Source organism: Ambystoma mexicanum, chromosome 1q (assembly GCF_040938575.1).
Source record: "Ambystoma mexicanum isolate Mex_15411 chromosome 1q, UKY_AmexF1_1, whole genome shotgun sequence".
NCBI classification, from domain to species: domain Eukaryota; kingdom Metazoa; phylum Chordata; class Amphibia; order Caudata; family Ambystomatidae; genus Ambystoma; species Ambystoma mexicanum.
In genome coordinates, this window is record NC_090922.1 from 638,607,727 (window position 1) to 638,631,069 (window position 23,343).

The window sequence follows — 23,343 nt, forward strand, 5'->3', positions numbered from 1 at the left end:
AGAGTGTCCCTCCCTTCTACCCCCGAAATTAAGGTGCACTATTCCTGCTTCCTGAGATGTTCCAAATGGATTGCAAAGAGGAGGGGATAGCTTATGTACTTTGTAGGCCAGCCACCACCGGTCCTGTTTTACCGCCCCTATGACCTTGAACTATTAATGTGTGGTGTGAAAAGGGCAACATATTGCATGTACGTTGGGCCCAGAAATAAGTTATAATAACACAAGATAAAAAATAAGAAGTAAACCTAAAGAGGTAGGAAGCACCAAATAATTTATTCAAATTACTGTAATGTTAAAAATGAGCAATAAGGAAGCTAACATTTAAGATAGTAAAACTAAGTAAATTAGCCATAATGAAGGACCCATCTTAAATGGTCATACTACACAATTTAAAAAATACAGGCACGTAATTAATATGGATACAAACCCACTTATTATGCTGAGCAATGTGACAATTGTAAAATGACAATGCATGCAGTACTTAGAGGCAGAAAAACGCTCAGGGCACTCTGCGTTACTAAAACATAAAAGGGGCTATTAGTCGCTTTGCACATACATGTATACCACAGTGTAAGATGAGCAACCAACGACACAAAACTGCTTAGGGCTGCCTGTTTTTTCTTCCAATGCAAGGCCCCCTTTCCCTGTACAGCTCACTCCCATTTCCCTCTCACCCCTTGCCCCCCAAAGCATGGTCATGAAAAGGTCTTTTAAAAACTTTTTGCAAAACGCATGCACATGCTCACTCATATCACAACTCGTGCACAGCTTTTGCGTGGATTTCTTTATTTGTTCTAAATTTGGTGTGCAGTACAGGTTTTCTGATGTTCTCTTCGTGCATATTCTGCCTGTGACTACTCCTCGGCAGCTAAAGCACCTACTCAATCCCACACTACTACTAAACCAGTGGTGATCCATATCATAAAGATGAAACCACCACAACCCGACAGGTAGTCCTCCTTTTCCTTTTAGGGTAGTGGAGGCCCAGTGCAGGCCATGTATTTCAGGACTGGTGTGAGCTGGTACAGAAGCAACACAAACAACAACAGTACCGTGTTACCAAAACAAAATAAAAATGGCCAACAAAGGTTCTATACAATTTGGGCCTTGAATAAAAACAAACAAATACAAAGAAACTAGAAAAAAATACTATTGTCTCACCCCTGAAAACACAGAGAAAGCAGACTTTAAAATAAAGGAGCACTGTGGATTGGTAGACAGGGATACTCAGGCAAGGATTACAGCAGAAGAATGGAAGTGTTAACGACTATGGGCCTCATTACAAGTATGCCGGAAAGAAATCGTAATTACTGGCATGCCGGTGCTACCGTGTCCATGCGGCACTGCTGCCAGAATCAACGGTTGATTCCCTGTCAGAGTGCAAACATTTCCATACAAGGTTCTATAAAAATAGGATCTTAAATTAAAACTAACAAACAGAAACAAACTACGCCAAAACATTACTGCCCATTCCTTGTAAGAGAAAAGAGAGAAAGTGCACTTTAATATAAAGGGACTCCCGTGGTTGTTAGACAGGGTTGCGCAGGCAACGATTTCATGAACAAAATGTCAAAATGACTGAATATGTCTTTCAAAAGGTAGAGAAGGGGCTTAAAAGCCTCTACAGGACCACTTCAAATACGTTTAGTTCTTGTCGTTCAAAGTTCAACAGCATTTTGGCACTGAACCTGGAGTCTAGGTGTTCCCTGCACCGGGCCAGGGTTCGGTCAGGTAACTTAAGTTATGGGTTCCAACAATACATTACTGTTCTTCAGCACTGATTCCGTGGGGTCGAAGATGTTGGGCATGGCAGGAGGTGTTGGGTCAAGGGCGCGGTAACCCTCAGTGGCCTCAGTTGTGGAGAAGTGGAGACTTCAACAGCAAGCATGCTCAACTGGCTCAATACATCACCATGGTACTGCAGCAGCAACAGTTTGGAGCTCAAAGATGCTGGTGATCAGGCAGGCGATGTTGAGGTAGGGACTCAAGAAGACTCAGCGAGTCTCGGATGCAGAGATAGCAGAGCTTCGGGAACAGCGTTGAGTGATACTCAGACATGCAGAGGAGGTAGACCATTAAGGTCAAAGATAATTCTGGCTGCTCTTTTGCAGCAGCTTGGGCAGTGCTGAAGGTGCCCAAACTGGCATTGGGGTGGTTTGTAGATGCAGGGAAAGCCAGGAGTTGCTTCCTCCTTTCTTTGAATGATGGGAGACCTATTTCACCTATTTTACTTCTGTGTAAGTGTGTTCACTGGTCTAGAGCTTACCACACAGAGTACCCCGCTTTATGGTCTTTTGTTTGCCTTTATAAATTTAACGGTTCTCTCCAGGTTAGACCATAGGGCTTGGATAGACCTGGTATTCTCTGTTACTTTAGTTTTTTGTGGTATTGGCACGGCTTCGGTTGTGGGATTTTTTCCCGTCCTTTCGTTTGAAGTGCACCACCCACGTCTTTGACTTTTTCCCCCTTGTTCATTTGTTTATTGTTTAGGTTCGAGGCTGTGATAGCAGTAAATTTTCTATACCATACAGCGTGGGGTTGGTATTACTTATATCATGGCAGGGGATAAAACCCGCAGCTATGATGAGAAATATGTAGCAGAATTGCTTGCTAAGTCTTCCCTTTTTTCCAGTGATGGTGATGGCTCTCCTCTGACTAATATTAGTAATTGGGACGAATTGTTCCAATTACGAAAAAGATCTATCCGCACTGAACTCCATGGTACAATAATGTTGGAGTACTTACGTAATGGGGTGCTCCCACAAGGACTAGTAGTTCGGAATGAACCGAGATTGTTCCTTGACAATAAAGATTTTATTATACGGTGGAGTTACATTGCCAATAAGTGCGGCCGAGATTGGTTGATTCTCATAATAGACACTGCTAAAGAAATGTCGGCGAAACAACTAGAAGAGTTGACTAAGTTAGAGGAAGCAATTAAAAAACTTGTCCCCCTGGAAGTATATACCAAAAGGTTAGACGAAATCGTAAAAGAAATGAATGCTTTTAAAGAATCCACTGTGCGTGATAGGATTAGAAGGTTGAAATCAGATATTACTGACTTTACACATGAAAAAGCCTTCCGTTACACCCAGGAGGGATATATACCCGATCAGCATTATGATGGGGCATATAAACAGCAACAACAACAAAAGAAGAGTGTGAGGTTTTCTAACACTTCTTATAGTTCACATAGCTCTGAAGATGAGACTGAGACTAATGACCCCAATGGAAGACAACAACGACGGGGTAGAGGCCGTGGCCGTGGCAATTCTAATAAGCGTAGGTCACAGAACTTTCGACCATTTCAAAGAGGTAGAGGAGGGCCTCCTAATTTTTTAGACCAGGACTTGCAGAACTGGGACTACGAGCCCCCAGTAACCAGGAGCAGCAGAGCTTATTGATAAATTTATCTAGGTGTAAGCCGACAGATATCGAAATGACTGTACTGGAAAAGGGGTTTGGTTTCGTTCCCACTGTTGCACATGACCGGTTTAATTCCAGGTTGGAAATTGAGGAGCTGTTCAGAAAAAATCCTCTGAAACAGTACTTCAAAGAGAATCCGTTTGAGACTGACGAGACTAACAGTGGTCTCCAGAATCGGTCATCTTTTTGTCCTCCAGTTACCAGCCATAGCCCGGAGTCTATAGTATTTGAGAGAAGGGTGTTGGCAGATTTGGAACACCTTGAACGCACTAATATGCGTCATGCATTTCAGAATTGTTCATCCGCACAGAGAAAAGCTTTTGACTCACTTAGAAATAATAAGTCTATAGTCATCCGTAGTGCGGATAAGGGCGGGGCGATCGTGATTTTGAATCGCTCCGATTATATTGATGAATGCTCTAGACAGTTGTCTGATACCACGTTTTATACACCTGTTGAGCAAGATCCTACAGGAAAATTGAAAATGTTGATATCTCATAAAGTTGAGAAAGCTAGAGAAAGGGGCTGGATAACACGCAAGGAAGCAGAGTACCTGATCAAGCGTGATCCTAGTGTTCCCTTGTTTTATATCTTGCCCAAAGTTCATAAAACCCTTGTGAACCCGCCGGGCAGACCTATAGTGTCAGGGACCAATACTATACTGGAACCGCTGGCCAAATTTGCGGATTCTTTCCTGAAATGTTTTGTAAGTAAGATGTCATCATACATCCAGGACTCCATGGCAGTCATTAATCTGATTGAAAATTTTCATTTTGATCCCAGTGAGGATATTTTGGTTACTATGGACATAGTTTCATTATATACGAAGATTCCTCAATCAGCTACCTTGGAGGTTATAGAAGAGTTATTGTTAACCAAACGCTCTTCGGGTATGACACCCAATTCTTTTATCATTTGGTGCACTATGCTATCACTTACCGAGAATTATTTTCAATTTAATGAACAGTTTTTTCAGCAAATCCATGGAACAGCCATGGGCTCAGCAGTGGCCCCTACGTTAGCTAATTTATATGTTGATTTCTTTGAACACATGAGTGTTTATAATGAGAATAACATCTTTAAATAACAGATTACTGTGTGGAAAAGATACATCGATGATGTGCTACTGGTGTGGCACGGAGATGAAACCACTTTGTTAGCGTTTTTCCAATGGCTAAACGGGCTGAATCCGTTCCTTAAGTTTACATTAAACTACAATAAGGAACAGATTGATTTTCTAGATTTGACGATTGTTTCCAATCGAGGTACTAAAACACTTGAGCTTAGACCTTTTCATAAGGTTACTGATCGGAATTCTCTCCTTAGATATGAGAGTTTCCATCCGAAAGCATTGAGGGATAATTTACCTTTCGGTCAATTTCTGAGGCTCAAGAGGAACAGTAGTAGTGGAGATGTGTTTCAATCAGAAGCTACTATCTTGAGTAACAATTTAGTTGCACGAGGGTACCCTAGGAAGATTGTAAAAAGATCTCTAAAGAGGGCATTTAATAACAATCGAGAGGCCCTCCTGGAATATAGACCGAAACCGATCCCCAATGGGAGTGATACATTGGTATTTGTGAGCACCTTTAATCACTTATCCAATCAAGTGATTAAGATTGTTAAAAAACATTGGCACATTCTGGCCCGGGCGACAATACCTATTGACCCTCCACGTTGTGCCTTTAAACATGGCCGTAACGTAAAGGAATTGGTCAGTAGAAATGATGTCAGTATTAAGGGTGACGCCCAGATCACCATCACTGAACAATGGGGTTTTCCCAAACCTAAAGGCCATGCACCATGTGGCGCGTGCATATGCTGCCAGTTTACAAGCCGCACTACTGCGGTTGATATTGGGTTACCAAGATTGTGGGAACAAAAATCGTTTTCCAATTGCAATTCAAGCAATGTGGTATATGCAATTTGGTGCACATGCCCTAAGTTATACATTGGTAAAACAGAACGCAAAGTTAAGGTGCGAATAAACGAACACAGAAGCTGTATCAGAACTAGAAATTTAACAGCACCATTGGTTGGCCACTTTATTATGCGTGACCATAGCTGCAATGATTTAAAGTGGACAGTATTAAAAAAGATTCCTATTACTAACAACACGATTACAGATAAACAAACTTTATCCAGGGAAGAGATGAGACTCATTTTTTGAGCCACAGCCACTTGGTAGGTTTAAATGAACAGATCGATTGGAATATATAAGTTTGGAGACCAACCTGACTCAGAGGCTATCAAGTGAAACGGTGTAAGTTAAATAATAGTGTAAATTAATGGAAGTGTGCTTGTAGGCAACGTGATGACATACACTATTTTATAACTCACCATTTGTTTCTGATCTTCTGTTTCCCTGACGCATCGAGTTTGATATTACAAACGAATGTGTTGTTAACTGCGGTTGTATGCATACGAGCAGGTTGCTTAGATTCTATTGGTTTGCGAAGACATGGTGTCCGAAAATTACGCGTTGATAGCATTTGAAATTTGTATATTCACGTTGTGGTCAGGTGACGTTACAGGACTCGCCCAGATGAGTAATAGTGCCATCGGTACGGTGTCGAGTGTCACGTGATTGTACGTGCAACTCGACAGAGTATTTAGGCGTTAGACGTGGCTCATCACGGCGGCTTGTTTGTTTGTTGCCGTGGACGGGTTACATCGCGTTCGCATTTGGAGGTAAGCACGTATATTGGATTCATGTCCGGGAACTCGTCAGAACCAAGATAAGAGATTAACATTTGAGTTAGATTTTAAGTCATTACGTTTCTTGTAGTTAGACTGTGGAATGCCACTATAGCAGTGCCGTTGTAGAGATCCAGCGACACGCAGTATGTTGGACAGTTGACTATATTTATGTTGGTCTTCTAATATGACGAGTGATCTTCTTATTGCTATTTAGATATATTATCTCATATGGATATTACAATCCAGTGTGCGCCGTTGGATTTGAATCATTTTGGCAGCATTGCGGCATGATTGGCAGCTCCATCTTCGTAATGCGTTAAAGTTGGTGTTTTTGGAACATCAGGTTAGTACCACCTGGTTGGATAACCGGTTGTTTCTTCTTTGCGAAAAGTGATAGAATGCACAGTGACGGTTGGCTTTGTTAACGGTTTGGTAATCAACTGATACGCTTGATATTGAGCGGGTTCCATTTGTTCCATTTTTTCTTTTTTTTCTTTTCTTTTTTCTCCTTTATATGTCCGCGGCACTGCTGTGTGGCTGTGTATCAATTCCAGCCTGACCAAGTGGGCGAAATAATTGTGGCATATATATAATAACATCATCATTGTCAGCAGACCCATTGAAGGGGTCACACTGTGAATTCGTACAGCCAGTGGTGTGGCTGCCTTGGAATTATCGGTGCAGCCTGGGATTGTGAGTCTTTCTTCCATACGTGTTTGCGCACTCGGTTTTTACTCAGGGTGTTCGCCGGTGGTGGTACGATTCAGTGTCTTCTATTATTAAGTTAATGTCTGACACTTTTTTAAATTTTTTTAACTTTTTTTAATTTTTTTAATTTTGTTTGCATTTTTGTTTAAACCTTTGTTATTGTGATGGATTGAAGGGGGTATAGTGACTGGTGTGGTGATGGTGGTTATTTTGGGGAGAGACACAATTGAGATGGTCCCCCCGTCATAGTCCCCTAGTGGGTACTTGTGATCTCTTCATTGGAAGGACGAAGTGAGGTTTTGAGTAACCCCTTGGTGTGCACCCCGCTTATTAATTCAGTGGGTGTTGCAGTTCCTAATCGGTACAATTACGCATTTGAGCCCGATTAAGTGTGTTTCTCTGTGTTTTTATCTTTCAGGTAAGCTTTGTGTCCTGTCCACACGTCTGTATCTCTATTTCAACTCCCCTGAAAATACTGGACCCACTTACCCCTGAGGAATTTCTGAAGAAACTGAATATATATAGAAAGAAACATGTTGGGCCGGGGAATTTGATGTTGTAATAAGACATAAGTCTATATCACATTGTTGTGTATTATTTAGAATATTTTGTTACTTCACTGTGACACTCTCTGATATATTGTTGATATTGGAGTTTGTATTTTAGTATACTGTTTTATACTTGTGTGTGAATTGTTATAATTGAAAGAAACAACAATCACAATTGAAATAAATAATAGTGAATTGAATTTGAATGGTTGAGTATGAGTGAAGTGTGTTTGCAGTATGGTTTCTGGGTGAGGATGTTAATAGAGGGTTGTATGAGACTGATTTTGAGTGTCTGAAACTTTTTAGAGGTACTATTATGGTGGCACGATGGATGATATTTAGATATATGTGATGACTTTGTATTGATATATCTTTCTCTGATTATTTATTATTAAAAATAAAATCAAAAAAAAAAAATAAAAAAAAATGAGTTTAGTGAAGCAAATTGGATTGAGTCACTTTGTATGTCTTGTTTGTTTATATGATATATTTTCTGTGTAAGTGTTTTCACTGGTCTAGAGCTTACCACACAGAGTACCCCGCTTTATGGTCTTTTGTTTGCCTTTATAAATATAACGGTTCTCTCCAGGTTAGACCATAGGGCTTGGATAGACCTGGTATTCTCTGTTACTTTAGTTTTTTGTAGACCTATTTCATTGCCAGAGGGATAAGGTGAGTCCTGTCGAACCAGGAAGATCTAGAGAAAGCATTTGCAGGGTGCTGGCTTCTCCAGTGAGCAGAGTCTAGGGTAGCAGTATCTCCAGGTAGTCATCCCAAATAGGTCCTTAGGATGGTTAGGCAGAAGAACTTTCTTTTTCCTGGGTGCTCCTGGCTTTCACTTCTCTGGCAGAGGACTCTGGAGCAGACTGCACTACCAATCAAGTTCCACTGAATCCTTCTTTAAGCCGTGTCCAAGGATGAATCCACTAAGGGGGGACTCTCCAACATTACACATGCAGAAATCAACCGTGGATTGTTCCCTTGCACCCTTCTGCCAGGGATCCAATCCAGGCTGCTCTCACAAATGTAACTTGCCTGGTGATTTCAAACCCAGTGTGCTTTCTCTGCAGGAAGTGGTGAAGGGAACAGGCTGTTTGGGAAGCCTAGCAAAATCCCAGATGGTGGGATCGCTTTGTAGGCTGAAGCCCTCTCCTGGGCTACATAAACTGCACCCCTTCTTCTATCAGCTGACACCAAAAGGAATACAGAAATCAGCACCCGGGTGAGAGATGGCCAGTTTAATAACCAGAATGTTTTTGAAGGAAATGTTCCCAGCTGTATCCCCAGGGAGTGCTCCTGTTTTCTGGAGGATGTGATAAGCTTTCTCAGGGGTTTCAAAGAGAGCATTTCTAGGTGGAACTCACATGTTTTTGTGGGTACAGGCAGCTGAAGCAAACAGATTACAGGCAAGGCCCCTTCATGAATGAGTCACTGTCTCCCAATTTGACAATCAACTGACATTAAATGTCTGTGGCTGTATAATTCCATAATGCCAGTAGCCACCATGTCAGAACTAGACATGGCTTAAATTGACTTTTATCGGACTGCTGGGGCCCATAATTATGCATTTTGTAGTCAGAGGTTCATACAGTTCAAACGCCACCTCTGCCTGTTGGGACTTTGGGTTACAGCAGCTCTGTTCAGACACCCCCATCCCCAGGCAGTTGTTGGGAGATTTCAAGAGAATGTCCGAGTAAGGTACATGGTTTAACATGGAATTATCTGCATCATTTTAGAACTAAACATCAAAAACATCCGTTTTCTACACCATCACAGATAGCATTCCGTCACGCTGCCACGTTTTAAGGAGACAACTGTATCTTTGGGATGGAACTTTGGAAGGTCTTTTGTATGCAGATCATTCTAGAGCAGCTTTGCTCTCTCTAGAATGATCCAGCCTTCTCTGGCTACCAGAACCTTGCCTTGATTTATGGCATTGCAAGATGCTACTGTTTCTGAAAGCACTCATAAGTAGGGGTTGTAAAATTTCTAGTGATAAAGTGGAGTCAGTAAATTACATTTTAAATTACGCTTTGCGAACAGAGCAGATTTCCTCCCGCTTCTTCCTCTTTTGCGTGAAATCGCTTTTTGCCACCATTTTGCTTCTGGCACAAGAACGTTTCACCCAATAAGGGGGACAAAACTTTCCGGAGAACCTAATTTGGGGGAACCATTTGCGAGCTTGACGGTGAATTGGGGCTGGGGGATGCGGGTAAACGTGAAAGTTGTGAAACACACAAAGAGCCGTAATTGTCCATTTCACTCTGCGGAAGAAAGCTAAAGCGGGCAGATTTCGCCCACCCCTACTACTCTGAGAAAAATTATATTTTAGTATATAAATAACACTTACAAATACCAACATTGTACATCTTTTTTCAATAATGCAAAATAGAAATTACAGGTTTCTGGGATGTTATTTTACACTTCTTATTGAGCGCACCACAAAGTATATTTTCCTTTTCGGTGCTACTTGGGAATGTATACTGGCTACATGCTAGTTATTTATTTGTTTCTGTGTTTTAAAATGCGTCATAAGCACACATATCCACTTCAGAGCGCCATCTTTTGAAGTAAATGTCATGTCTTTACGTTCGTAAATATGGATCTATATACCCACGCAACTGTGTCTGGGAACTCTCAGGAGCTCATTTTCCATTTTAACGTAACATGAGTGAAAGACGTAAAAGCCTTGAGTAAAGCTTGTATGCCTTTAATTCACGCCACGCCACATGTTCAATCATTTGTATGGTGGAGAGGAGTGCCGGGACGCAACTTGCATTTCTGCTGCCTTCCTTTCTCTCCGTCATACAATTGCTCCAGCAAATGCAGGAGATCCCTATTGAGTCCAGCGTCCTTATGCAGCATCATGAAGCCGGCAGACCCCATAGGGATCCACTGTACATGCTATAGACACTGTCTGCCATGCTCGCATAATTTTGCGGCGGAGACCTGGCTACACATGCGTGCAAACGTACCAGGTCCCTGCCATCAAATTACATTGCAGAGCAACATAAGCTCCTCGGTAGAGGTAAAAAAAAACGTAGTGTACATACAACAGTGAAAAACAAAACAAAATGATATATTAAGTGCGTTTGCCGCATTGCAAAATAGTTTTTAGTAGCATGAAAGCCTCGATAAAAATTTGAAATTAGTATTTTCAACAATTATTTTTCACGTTCCACACCCTGCATTTGGTACTCTCTCCAGTACGTAATTAAAACTCAAGATCCTTTCTTTTCTCTCGTAAAGATTTAAAAACACATTCCTCCTCCCTGCGTTCTTTGGTAATTGTTACTCCTCATTGCGCACTGCATGCTTCCCCTACAGTCTCTCATTTCCTTCTGAGTTCCCTTAGTTTTTCATCTTCATCCCTCTCACCACTCTTCGTCCAACCCTCTTTCTCCTTTATTGCCCCATGCGCGGACCCATTCTTAGTGCAATAAATAACTCAGATAATTTGCCTTAGTTACATTTAAAGTCATTTGGTTACTTTATTTCCTCCCTAGTCCTATATAAATGAGATTGAAAATAAATAAATAAATACGTTCACTGTTGGGTTGCACCTTCTTAGTGAACTGTCAAGTAAAGCTCTTCAGTACAAACATTTACAAGCGACACTACCAAAAAGTAATTAATGGCGTAACAATATTATGATATGATATGATATGATATGGCATTTATAATGCGCCTATACACAAGTGTTTCAAGGCGCGACGAGGCAAGGGAGGGGAACATAGAGAAGACAGAGACAAGGATCTTAGTAGGCCGGGTGACATTGAGATTGTGCAAGTGCAGGGGAGGGGGAAGGGGAAAAGTGTGAGGGGGAAAGGGATGGGGAGTGCAGTACATAGGATAAACAGAGTAATAAATAAAACAAATAAGAAGTGCGGCCAGTTGGTGGCAAGTGTCAAGTGCTGGTAGGGGGCTGTAGTGATACAGAAATAACCCCAGAGTGCTAGGGTTGCCAGGGGGGCAGTGCAGGTGTGCGACTGGCAGCGAGGGGACCTGGGCCCGAGAACAGAGGGTAGCCAGGTGACCAGTGCAGTTTCAGTTCAGCCAGGAGTTCAGCAGGGAAGAGACAGCAGAAGCAAAGAGGAAGGTCTTGAGTTGCTTCCGGAACCGGAGATGGTTCTCCTCAATTCTCAGAGAGGCAGGGAGGCTGTTCCAGAGGGAGGCCCCAGCCAAAGAAAGAGATCTATCACCAACTCGTTTCTTAGAGAAGCGCCTGACCCTGACGGATGAGCGAAGAGCTTGAGAAGGAAGATATTTAGGAAGAGAGAGTTGAAGGTATTGAGGCCCCTGGCCCCAGTAGGCCTTGTGGACAATGCAGAGGGGTTTGAACTTAATCCTTGCAGCCACTGGGAGCCAATGCAGAGATTTCAGTCCTGGAGAGATACGATCCCTGGGCTTGAGGCCAAAGACAAGTCTCGCAGTCCTGTGTTGGATGAGTTGCAGAGGGCGGAAAGTAGAGGAAGGCAGATTTAGAAAGAGGCTGTTGCAGTAGTCCAGCCTAGAGAGAAGCAGAGCTCTGGAGTCAGTGAGCTTCTGGGGCAAGGAGAGGAAAGGAAGAATACCTCTGAGTAGGTGCAGCTGGTAGTTTGACTTCTTATCGACGTCAGAGATGTGAGGAGAGAAGGAGAGTGCAGAGTCGAAGATGACCCCGGGGTTTTTAGCCTCACAGGTGGGAGCAGGAAGAGGGCCAAGAGAGGCTGTCCAGAGAGTGTCAGGAAAGGAGGGAGCGGGTGTGCCGATGAGGAGAATCTCACTCTTGCTGGCGTTAAGGCAGAGATCATTGGCCGCACACCACTCCTGGATAGCAGACAGACAGTCAGAGATGAGAGAAGGAGATGATGTGGCAGAAATGAGCCTGAAAATGAGCTGCGTGTCATCCGCATAGCACTGAAAGTTGGGGCAGAGAGCAGCAATGCGGTGGGCAAGAAGTGCCAGGTATTGGTTGAACAGCCAGGGAGAAAGGTTAAACCCCTGGGGAACTCCACCGGTAGAGATAGAGATAGAGGAGAGGAAGGACCCAAGTTGGACCTCAGTGGGTCGATCGTAGAGGAAAGAAGTCAGGCAAGCCAGGGCCTGATCGGTGATACCCAGGTTATAACAGAGATTGTTGGGCAGGATAGCGTGGTTGACCGTGTCAAAGGCAGACAAGAGATCAAGTAAGATGAGGACACAGGGGGTGTTGGAATCAAGGTTGGAGAGCAGGTCTTCACGGATGTTCAGGAGAGCAGTTTCCGTGCTTCTGGCAGCTCTGAAGCCAGACTGATGGTCATGGAGACAACCAACAGATTCAGTGTGAAAATTAAGCTGGGAGAGGGCCAGCTTTTCCAGGAGTTTGCCCAGGCAAGGAGTGATGGAGCGTGGGCGATAGTTAGCCAGGCAAGACTGGTCAGCAGAAGGTTTCTTAAGAAGAGGGTGCACAAGGGAGTGCTTGCGGGGGGAAGGGAAGACTCCTGTGGTGAAGGAGTGGTTGCAGAAGTCAGCCAGAGCAGGAGCCAGGGTGTCAATGTGGTCCTTGATGGTTTTGGAGGAACAGGGGAGAAACTGTTTTGACGAGACTTTCATAGATCAGACATGTCTAGAAACCTCGTCTGGGGAGAAAAGGGGAAAGGCAGAAAAGGAGGGAGGAGAGGTGCCAAAGAAGGGCCAGTTATGCAGGTAACTTGATCAAATTCTCTGTACACTGAACATTGTGTAGCAGGGTGTTCCATGTGACAGCTGTCTCTCCTGTGTCAACTGCTAAATGGCATTTTTCTACCTACAGGAAATTGTATGCACTAGACCTATGTGGGTAGATGTAACTGGTGTTATTTGTATTTGTATTTTGTATTTATTTAGGACTTATATAGCGCCTTAATCCAAAGCGCTTAACATAGTAACAGTATAAAAAAACAGTTCAATAGTAACCAAATGAGAGCTTGACAAAAAGGAGCCTAAGATTAACCCTGCTGGGTCAGATGAAGTCTCAACGATTTGCGGAATAAGGAATAGGTAGTGATAGAATGTAGAGAGAGAGGAAGAACATTCCAATGCAGAGGTGCAAGATGAGCCAATGTGCAAAAGCGTGATTGGGCACAGGGGGGCGTAGGAACTACAAGACGAAACCGAGAGAGCTAGAGTGGAGGGAGCAGGGAGTAGTCTAAAATGAGACCAGTGAGGAGAGGTTAGGGTAGTGGTGAAAACAGAGCCTGACGTTTCTTTGTCCACAACCAGGCACTGCCCCTTTTTGGATGCCATGACATAAACACACATTCTTTGTACCAGGCTGGGGTTGCCTGCTCAATTTAAACATAGTTTGTGCCTAGAAATTGCATTTTACATTTTTTCAAACGGGATATTTTAAAACGTTCACAATGTATTGGGAATTTCAACCCGACTCAAGCATGTTACATTTACATGAAGATAAGGTGGTTCCTATATTGTTTTTTAAAAATGTGTTTATTTCTTATAACGCGCCTCACACCCAAAAGGCACGAGATAAGAAAGAAAATTATGTTTACCCCGTAACAATAGGCACGTCTTTGCCAGACTATGCACTTACTCTAATTTGTCTTTCATGCATTCTTGTACGCCTGCAGCTGCCCCTGTAACATAAGGCGTGCCTGCCAGTTCATGCTTTTCGAGATCCACCTGCATGCTGTAACCCTTACGCGTGGTCTTGCACTGTACATAATCTAATTTGGCACTTACTGTAACTAGCACCTAGATGCCTGAGGGTTTTGTGTGCCGCTATAAATACAAAAATAAATAAATACATTATTGAGATAAGAAAAAGAGTTAGATGAGTGAATATGGTGAACAGAGCACTTACGGCTCTTTGATTATTTAAGGACAAACATGTCTGATTTCTTCATTAGAAAAGCGCCTGTGGAAACGGCATGTCTCCATTGTATCACTAAGATTTTGGGGCCGATTTATGGAATTTTCTGTGCAGAAAATAGGGTACTTGCTTGTGCAACTGCACGCAAATCCGCCTTCGTCGATTCATGGAATCGAGCGCACAGGACTTTTCCTGGACTAGCGTAGAGTTTGAGCCATCAAAGGCATTGCGTGACACTTCAAGCAGAGCATGGGCGTGGCTTGCGCAGAGGGCTGGGAAGGGGGCAGAACACCAAAAATGGGGAAGAACTTGTGAAAAGTGAGCGTTCCGAGGGACGGCCTGCAGGCAGTCCCTCGCACGCCCACAAATGCACGGCACGTGGAGTATTCATAGATTCAATAGCGCAACGTGTCGGCTTGGAAATGGCCACGCAAGTCCTTCATACGATCCGCCACCCGAAGGCAGGCGGATGTACACTTGCACGTAGGAATTTCAACTTGCAGGTGGGGTCGCATTTCAGATTTCGAGGTGCGTGTACTCAATCAGGGTTTCCAATGTAACATAGGAGTGCGCGTAAGCAGTGTAGCGGGGTGCAGGAACGTTTTACGTGGGTTCTCATGCAGATTTCCTGAGTTACGATTTTTTTATGCATGTTGTCGGGGTGCAGGATACAGTTACGGCGGACTCCACACAGGGTCCCAGAGTTACAGGCCTGCTTACGGGGGACCCCACGCACTGTGTGAAGGGTGCGTGTATTCGCACCCAGGGAGCGCGGAACAGTAGCTGATCTGGCCGTTTTTTTCTTTGCGTGTGGGCGTGTCAAGGGCATTCCAGCAGTGAATTGCAAATATGGTTACTTTGCGCAAACAATTCCATGAATACATGTGGCGGTAATTTTTTCTTCTGCGCGCAGGCTTGTGCAATGTCTTTCTCGGCGTGCGGCCCTTGCTCGATTTCTGCGCAAAATTTAATTAATCAGTCTCTTTACGTCACACTGTAGTTAACGGATATGTTATTAACAACAACTGAAAGAATCGCTTTTTCTCCCATCACTCCTTGGACAGCAGCGTTCTTTTGATGGAGGAGTAGTCAATGTGGTGAATAGCAAAACAGATCTAATGAATAGCAATGACCCCTTATAGTAAGCAAAACGTTCACATAATTATCACTGTGTCACTCACCCATTGGAAGTCTCCTTATCTCAGGGCTGCTAATAACACAGCAAACACTTGCATACTCATGGTCGGTAGAGTTATGCAGCACTTGCGCTCGCGCCCTAGGATGCTTACAACAGAAAGTTTCCCTTCGAATATGCGTGCTGTGAGTTCATGTTTGCACTGTACACAGAGCAACATGGACCGTGTTACAGAAAATGTGCATCAGTGAAAGTGCAATTAGAACTAGGACAATGCATATTTCCCCCAGGGGAAATGGCTGGGACACGGTATACATTACCCTGATGCAAAATTGCATTCAAAGAATATGTTTTTTGTTCTAAGGCAGATTTTGCCGTGGTGCTAATTGCCCTTGCACCAGCGCTCCTGTACGGCCGTCAGTGAATTGCTCCCACTTTGCTTTTGAGAAAAAAGAGGAAAACCATAGCGAGATGTGCTCGGTAGGATAGCCCTGCACTCTTCCATTCTGCTTCCAAGATATTTACCATTTGCTCTCAGCCGATTGAGTGCCACGTGGATAGAGAAGTTCCCAGCTTCACAAATCTGCAGTAAGCAAATAGAAAATAAAAGTTATTTTCCTTCTCACTATCAAATAGAAAACAAAATATCCACAACTAAACGATGCTACTCGTTAAGACAAGCATGCTCTAACATGGGTGTTGTGCTATCCCTGATGTCTGTTCCGGTTCAGCAATCCCAAATGGTTCCCGTTGTGTCCAGTTGCAGCACATGGGTTTATGGACAATGGATTAAACACCATTCGATGCCAATAACTAGTGCCACGATGCCCCTGGAATCAGCTGGCACTTTCTCCATACCTGTGCAGCAGACGGCTAATAAAAATCCCCATGACAACTGCTGAAATAAGGAAAAACTGCAGCTGGTGAGTATGACCTGTTGCATCATACACTGATCTAGCTCTCTCTCTCTCTCTCTCCTCTCGCTTTCTCTCTCTCCTCTCACTTTCTTTCTCTACTCTCTCTCTCACTCTGTCTCTCTCACTGCTCTCTTTCTCTCTGCGGGTGGATGCCACAAAATCATGTGCTCTTTTGCTAGAGCCATCTCAGCCTTCGCTGAGAGCACCACAACTATAGAAAAACATATTTGAAAAGGTGAGGGGTGCTGTGTTCTTTAGTTAAGGAAGCTATCAGAAAAGGAAACAATGTAATTGTAAAGATATTCTTTTTAAATGTGTAAAATGTTCCTTATTAATGATCACTTACAGTATATATTGTAGTCATAATAAGAATGCTACACGTGCTTAACGCAAACTGAGCAAAACACATTATCCAAACATAGAATAACTATATACATTATTTTCTGATAGAAAGTAATCATTCCAAGATGAACAGTTTGGTGCACTCCTACTTTATTCTTTTGAAATACCCCTATGAGAAAGGAGAAATGGAGGAGTAGTACCCATGAAAGTTCCTGGCTGCTTTACATAAAATAAAAAAGCATTTTGGGGTAACATAAGAACAACCACAACCCCACCTGTGCTCCATACCTTCCCATTGCACATTTGATTTTGTTCTTGAAAGTCCACCGCAAAATGGAGGTCCAAGACTCAACTTTGGAATCCTTCAGGGATGCAGAATCAGGGAATATAATGTATTTATATATTTATTTGTATTTATTAATGTGTTTGTTTGAGCTTTATGTGGCAACTACTAGGAGCACAGTCTCTTCATAGCACCTGATCGTTTGCAGGCGTTGGAAACATTCAGATCAGTTAAGTGTAAAGGAATTAGACAAAAATGGATGAGGGCAAAAATAGTAAAGAACATGTGACCAAATAAGTATAAAAGATAGGCCCTCATTTCGAGTTTGGTGGTAGTTTGGTGGAATTACTGCCGAACCACCTCCAAATGATATTACCATTAGTGCCACGTGGTCCCTCTGATTTAACGTGGAATTAGAAGTGGTGGTAGGTGGTGTAAACCCCAATTTTTTGGATTCATAGGACTCAATGGAGCTTTTGGCAGAATTTACCAGTGGCAGTAATTCTGCCGATTTGGCTGATTTTCTTTTCAGCGTTAAGGCAGAGGATTTACCTCCAGCATTTTGCTGGAGGTAAATCCGCCACTCCAAGGCCAAACTGAGTTTGGCAGAGCGGGAAAAGTGGCAGTGATTTCATTACCACCACTTTTTTAACACTCCGCCACACTCTGAATGAGGCCCAAACTGAGCTAGAGCAATCCAGGATCATTTGGTTTGATCAGAGGTCCAGTATCGTGCGACTTTGCCCCTGTGAATTACATGAGTTTGATTGCGAGTGGGGTTGTCACTCCTATGCAAATGTACACATCTTTGCGATTCCTGCACTCAGAAGATCAAGTGCAGGAAAAGTGTGGGGTCAACTGCCACACTATTGTTTTCCTGTTTGAGTGGGGCAGAATAGATATGGCAAACTTTCAAGGTACGAGATGGAGGGAAGTCATGGGGCCGACAGGTTATCCCTGAACTCTCTGAATCGGGCCAAATTAGGGAGGCCGTTACTGCCATTTACCCCAAATCTTATAGGGTTGAACACCAACTCGTCCTGTCATAAGGAACCGGTCACCTCTCAAGAGGGCTGGTGAGGCGCCTCCCACTGCAGCATGTCTGAACACTCCACTTGCTGGCAAGGTGGAGCCGCAAGCTGACCCATGGCCGGCCATGATGCACAAATCATGCACTCCACATTGCCTGAGGAGGTGTTTTCTAGTTGCATTATTTGAGTAAAGATTGGAACTGGAAACCGTCTCAGCATAGGGCCCAACAAATTGCCCTTTCCTGCAGCATGTGTTATGCAGAGTGGGAAGCATATGTGTGGTAGCATGCATGGGCACGGTGGACAACCATCTGTCACCTAGCAGTGATATTCTGAACTTAAAATGTATACATGTTTTTGCAAATCATTCATCTAATTGTGTGTTCTTAGAAAAATATTCAGCTCTGATTAGTTAAGTAAAGTGATAACAATTCAGAAACACTCAAAAGAACACCGCAAAATACAGCCCACCTACCAGAAACATGATCAGAGACAGATTGATTTGCTTTTTTCCGTATGCTGCAAGGAGGAAAAAGAAAGTGTTATGCATATTTAAGAGCAATGTAAGTGTGTGCTTGCATCAGATGTAATCGGCTACTTACAGGGGGGAGTGTACAGCGGGTGATTGATGTAGTAGGCGAGCCAAGCCGTGAATCCCCAGTAGTAGCAGCAGGTCTGCAAGACAAGGCACAGGAAGCAGTGATATTCCAGCAAACGCTGGCCTGGCCAGATGTCAGCAGGTAAAACAGGTTCCATTCTGATGGCACATCCTTTCCATGGCGTCACCTCGCTCCATTACCTGACTGCACTATGCAGAACTATCCCAGTGCATGCTGGAGGCACTTTGTGGCCTGTCCTAATATATAGGTTCTACAAGTTTATTGCTCTGAGCCAGCATACTGCCGCAGGGCCCCTCCAGGGCACTGCAACCTATCGCTCTCTAGATGTTTTGGACTACAGCCTCACCATGAACTATGCTGGCTTTCTTTGATGGGAGTTGTAGCCCAACATTGATCAATGTGATTATGTGTGTATGCAAGGTGCTGGGGGGCTGAGGGGGCAAGCATGGTCTTTTTTTTACTAGACATATATCATTGATGTCCATTAAATACCAGATTGCCTATTGTCTTGTTACTTTGTCGTTCTACCTTGTGTTCATGTCAGCGCCCAATATCTGCAGGTTTTCGGCGCTATAGAAATAAATAAAAATTAAAAAAATTAAAACATAAAAAATACAAAAATACCATGCCTGCCCTCTGGTGCCCCCAGCGCCTCATACATACACAATTAATGTGAATATGTGCGAATGAGAGGCGGTGGGAGGCTTACGGAGCAGGCACTTTTTTAAAAACTATTTCTGACAGTACAATGAAGTACGTGTGAAGTGAGGGAGTTCAAAGAGAATCCTGGTAGTGAAGTTAATGATCTTGTCGAGAGGACAAAAGGCATAGTTGGGGCGACCAAAGAGGATGCTGGTACAGTGGTCCAGTTTCGAGAAGCCAAGAGTGGTTAAGAGATGCTTGGCAGTGTTGAATGAAAGGAGGTGCCTGATTTGCTTATTTTGGATTAGCCGCTGTTGCAGATTTAGAGACGAAAGTAGAGAAGGAGTGAGATGGGTCATAGGTGGTGCTGAGGTTTCTAGCTGAAGAAGAGCATGGAGGAGTCTCAGTTGGGAACTGGAAAGGCAGGGGAAGAGATGAGTGATCGTTTTTGGCAGGGAAGAAGACCACCTGTCTTTTGGTTGAGTTTAACATCAGAGAGTGCAAAGCCATCCAATATTTAATGACAGAGAGACAGTTCAAAATGTTGATAGAGAGATCAGAGGAGAGTTCAGGAAAAGATAAGACGATTTGGTGTCGGCTGGGAAAAGTTGTTATGAGAACCCAAAGGAAGAGATAAGTACCCCAAGAGCAAAGCAGGGACGTCATTTCACCAAAATGCCAGGGGTAGCGGAAGTGACATCACACGACCCTTGACCCCCTGGTGACATCACAGGAAGTGATGTCATTTGACCCCACCCCAAAGTGATATTGCGGGATGTGATGGAATGCGACCTTTCACCCGTTTATAAAACAGGAAGTGCTATCACATAGCATTGTACACAACAAAATATATGGTTAGATATCACTATAATGTGATGTACATTTCAAACAAGAATGGATCGACATATGTATCATTAAGATCAGTGTGTATAAACCCATATTACCAAATTACTGTGAATGCAAGCAGACGTCCATGACCAAATGATAATGATGTGTTATTCTATAGCAGTTATGCTTAAGCGCTTTATATAGAAAAAATAAACACCCTATATCACCCAACCTGTGTTGGTAATCATTTATCAACCTCATAAGGATGAAAGGCTGAGTTGAGGCGTTTAAGAACAGACTAAATCAGTAACTCACCTTCTGAAGTGTGCCTGAAATAAACCTTGGGTGAGTCTAGCAAGTATTGTATAGAATTCCAGAAAGACACATTATTTGGTATTCCTAATCTTTCTTATTTAGGGTCAGTGCTGAAAGTGTTTGACTTGTGGCACTGCTTTTCTTATTTTTCTTATTTTTTTTAAGGGGCCCTAACAAGAAAGCCAGCCACTCCAGAAGTGGCCACAGTCCATGAGCTTGCATTACAGAAAAAAACAGAAAAAAAAAATCTTTTTTTTTCTAGAGGTCGCAAGGGTGACCATAGAGGTCGCAAGAGAGACCTCAGAGGTCGCAGATGCGACCTCTGACGATCCCTAAATGACATCCCTGGAGCAAAGATCTAGAGAGTATAGAGGAGAGTACCCAAGACAGAGCCTTGTGGAACACCAATAGTTAGAGAAGTTAATTGTAAGGTGTTGTTGTTCCCAGAGACATAGAATTGGCGAGGTGCCAGGTAGGATTCAATCCAGGCAAAGGCTGGATTGAGAATTCCAAGAAGAAATCTATCTACCATAGATGCCCAGTAAAAACTACCATGCCTGTTCCCTGGCCCTGCTGTGCAGGAAAGGTGGTGGTAAAAGTGCAGGTGATTCAGTGACTGGCACTTTTACAGCACTGCAAAACTACAAGTTTGCCGGCTGGGGTCACTGATTTACCCCCGGGAGCAGGCATGGTATTTTTTACTAGACACCTATCATAAATGGCCAGAGAAAAAAATGACCATGCCTGTCCCCTAGGCCCCCAGTGAATCAGACGGGGAGCTCATTTTGGCCCCCGGCCCCCATTCACCAAAAATCAACTCTGCAGGTGCATAACACACATTGGGCCTCATTCCGAGTATGGCGGTAAGGGATAGCGGCCACCGGTAACGAGACCGGTGGCGGTAATCCCTTACCGCCATACTCCGAGTTCCCTTTGCGCCCTCGCCCTTAACGCCTGCTTTGAGCAGGTGTTAAAGTCGAGGGCGCAAAGGGGTCTCCAAGCCAATAACGGTGACCTTAATGAACGGTCACCGTTATTTGCATCTTCCCCATTCCCATTGAGCCCTATGGGGGCTCATTTGGGAATGGGGAAGAGCCTTGGTGAATGGGGAATTACCGCCCCGCCAACCTTGGAATGGGGCGGTAATTCCGCCATCCACCAAGGCGATGTCGGTCCGGGTACGGCGTCAACCAAGGCGTTAATAGCGCCATTGGTTAGCGCCGTACTCGGAATGAGGCCCATTCACACAACATTCAAATGCAGCATCATCATGCCCGCACTCATTACATACTACGCAAGCATACACGCATTTAAATTCACTTACCTTCTTTCTGGTCTTGAAGTTTCCCACCAGCCGTTCAGCTCCCGCGCATCACATACAGGAACCAGCAAGCAAGCAAGCAAGCGTTTCTTGGCTCCTGCACATGCATGCAGGATCCGCAGCATTGGTGATGAAATGCCCCAATCCCTTTGTATGTGTGGGCAGGCGCAGGAGTTTGCACATACAAACATGCAGTATCCCAGCCAGCACCCCAATGGGCCATGCAAGGCTGGGGAAGCCGAATGCCCCAGCCTTGCATGGCTCATTGAGCATGCACGGCTGCGGAACAGAACTGTCAAGGGAAACCGCATTTCCCTTTGACAGTCAAGCCAGCCCAGGATCGCAGTGTTTAGACTGGTTTGGCTCCTTGGCTCCTCCATAATGGGAGAGGGTGCCAGTGGGTCGGCACCCCCTCAACCATTATGGACAAGCCGCCACTGAAAAAGTTTATAAATTGCCCACCCTAGTGACATTTGCAAACTGTCGTGTATATTCACATATTGAAGAGGCAATTTGAAGAATCGGATCTCCCAGTTGTAAAAGGTTGTTGCTCCTCGTAAGACTAAATTTGCTGCCCTTGTACAAACATATAAGGTGGAGAAAGGGAAGTTCGGAGTGTGCTTGTGAAATGGGGAGGGAGGAAGATCTGATCCATTTTGTTCTCATATGACCTTGTTTTTTTAGCTATTCGTATATTTTGGCATAGGCCTTATTATATAACAAAGGGAATATTGACCTGCGCGTCAGCTATTTGCTATTTAATCAATTGTGATAATTTGGATTTTATATATAGTTTGGCTGAGTATGTTAGAACAGCTCTTTCCCTTCACTTCCCTAATGTATAATTATTTTGAGTTATGTTGATATGTTATTCAGATTTATTAACTGTTTTAACCAGTGGTGTTTGATTTATGATGTAATGCACATTTTTAACTGAGAAATCTGCATAAACGTATTGCATTGAAACTGTCTATTGGCACTCCTCTTCCTTCATGGGCTCTGGGGGAGGTTCAGGTGGACATCCTCATTGCCTTCTCCTGCGCACCAATCCTGTTGCTTCTGCCACCAGCCACTGACAGCACAGGTGTCTGGACGTTGCTGTCCCTAGTTTTCTTGAACTAAGTAAGAGCTACATGGAGCCGACAAATAGCATTCCCTGGAGGATCAAGGCCCAGCAAGCTTCACTAAGGGCCAGATTCATGGAATTTTTTGCACAGTTCAAAGTGACTTTGCACTGCTGAAAAGGCTATTTCTGGGTTTAGGTCGAATTGACTGAAAAAAAAAGGTTGAAACGAACAAAAGTTCTAAAAATGCTACCACCAAAGAATCGAACACCAAAAGTTTGATCCTTTGGTGGTAGCATTGAAAAAAACTTTATGGTATAGTGAGCGGGGGCTGCGGGGGACACCCCTGCAGCCGTCCATTTAAAAAAAAAAAAAGAAAAGGACCCTGCAGCGCCGGTTCCCGATCACGGAAGTGAAAGGGAACTGGCGCTGCAGGAACCAGCGTGAAGATGAAGTAAAGTGGGGTTTGTTTATGTTGGTGGTGTGGGTGTGCTGAGGGTGTGGGTGGGAGGGTGTTAAGGGTGTGTTGTGTGAGAATGTGTGTTTTCGCAAATTATCAGGGCTGAAATGTCCAAAAACAAAGTGTTCAAACTTTTGGTCATTCGAGCACTTTGTTTTCGGATATTTCAGCCGC

At 43.7% G+C, this 23,343-nt stretch overlaps 1 protein-coding gene across 1 annotated transcript in view; it reads right to left on the reverse strand.

Annotated features, from left to right (window-relative positions):
* The window catches only part of LOC138521771 (very-long-chain enoyl-CoA reductase-like), a 268,005-nt gene that overhangs the window by 78,572 nt on the left and 166,090 nt on the right, over nt 1-23,343 (reverse strand). The window contains exons 7-9 of the mRNA XM_069634845.1: nt 18,522-18,594; nt 18,395-18,438; nt 15,872-15,929 (exon numbers count right to left, since the gene is read on the reverse strand). Of these exons, the coding sequence (XP_069490946.1) occupies nt 15,872-15,929; nt 18,395-18,438; nt 18,522-18,594 (175 nt within the window). The remainder of the gene's footprint in view (nt 1-15,871; nt 15,930-18,394; nt 18,439-18,521; nt 18,595-23,343) is intronic.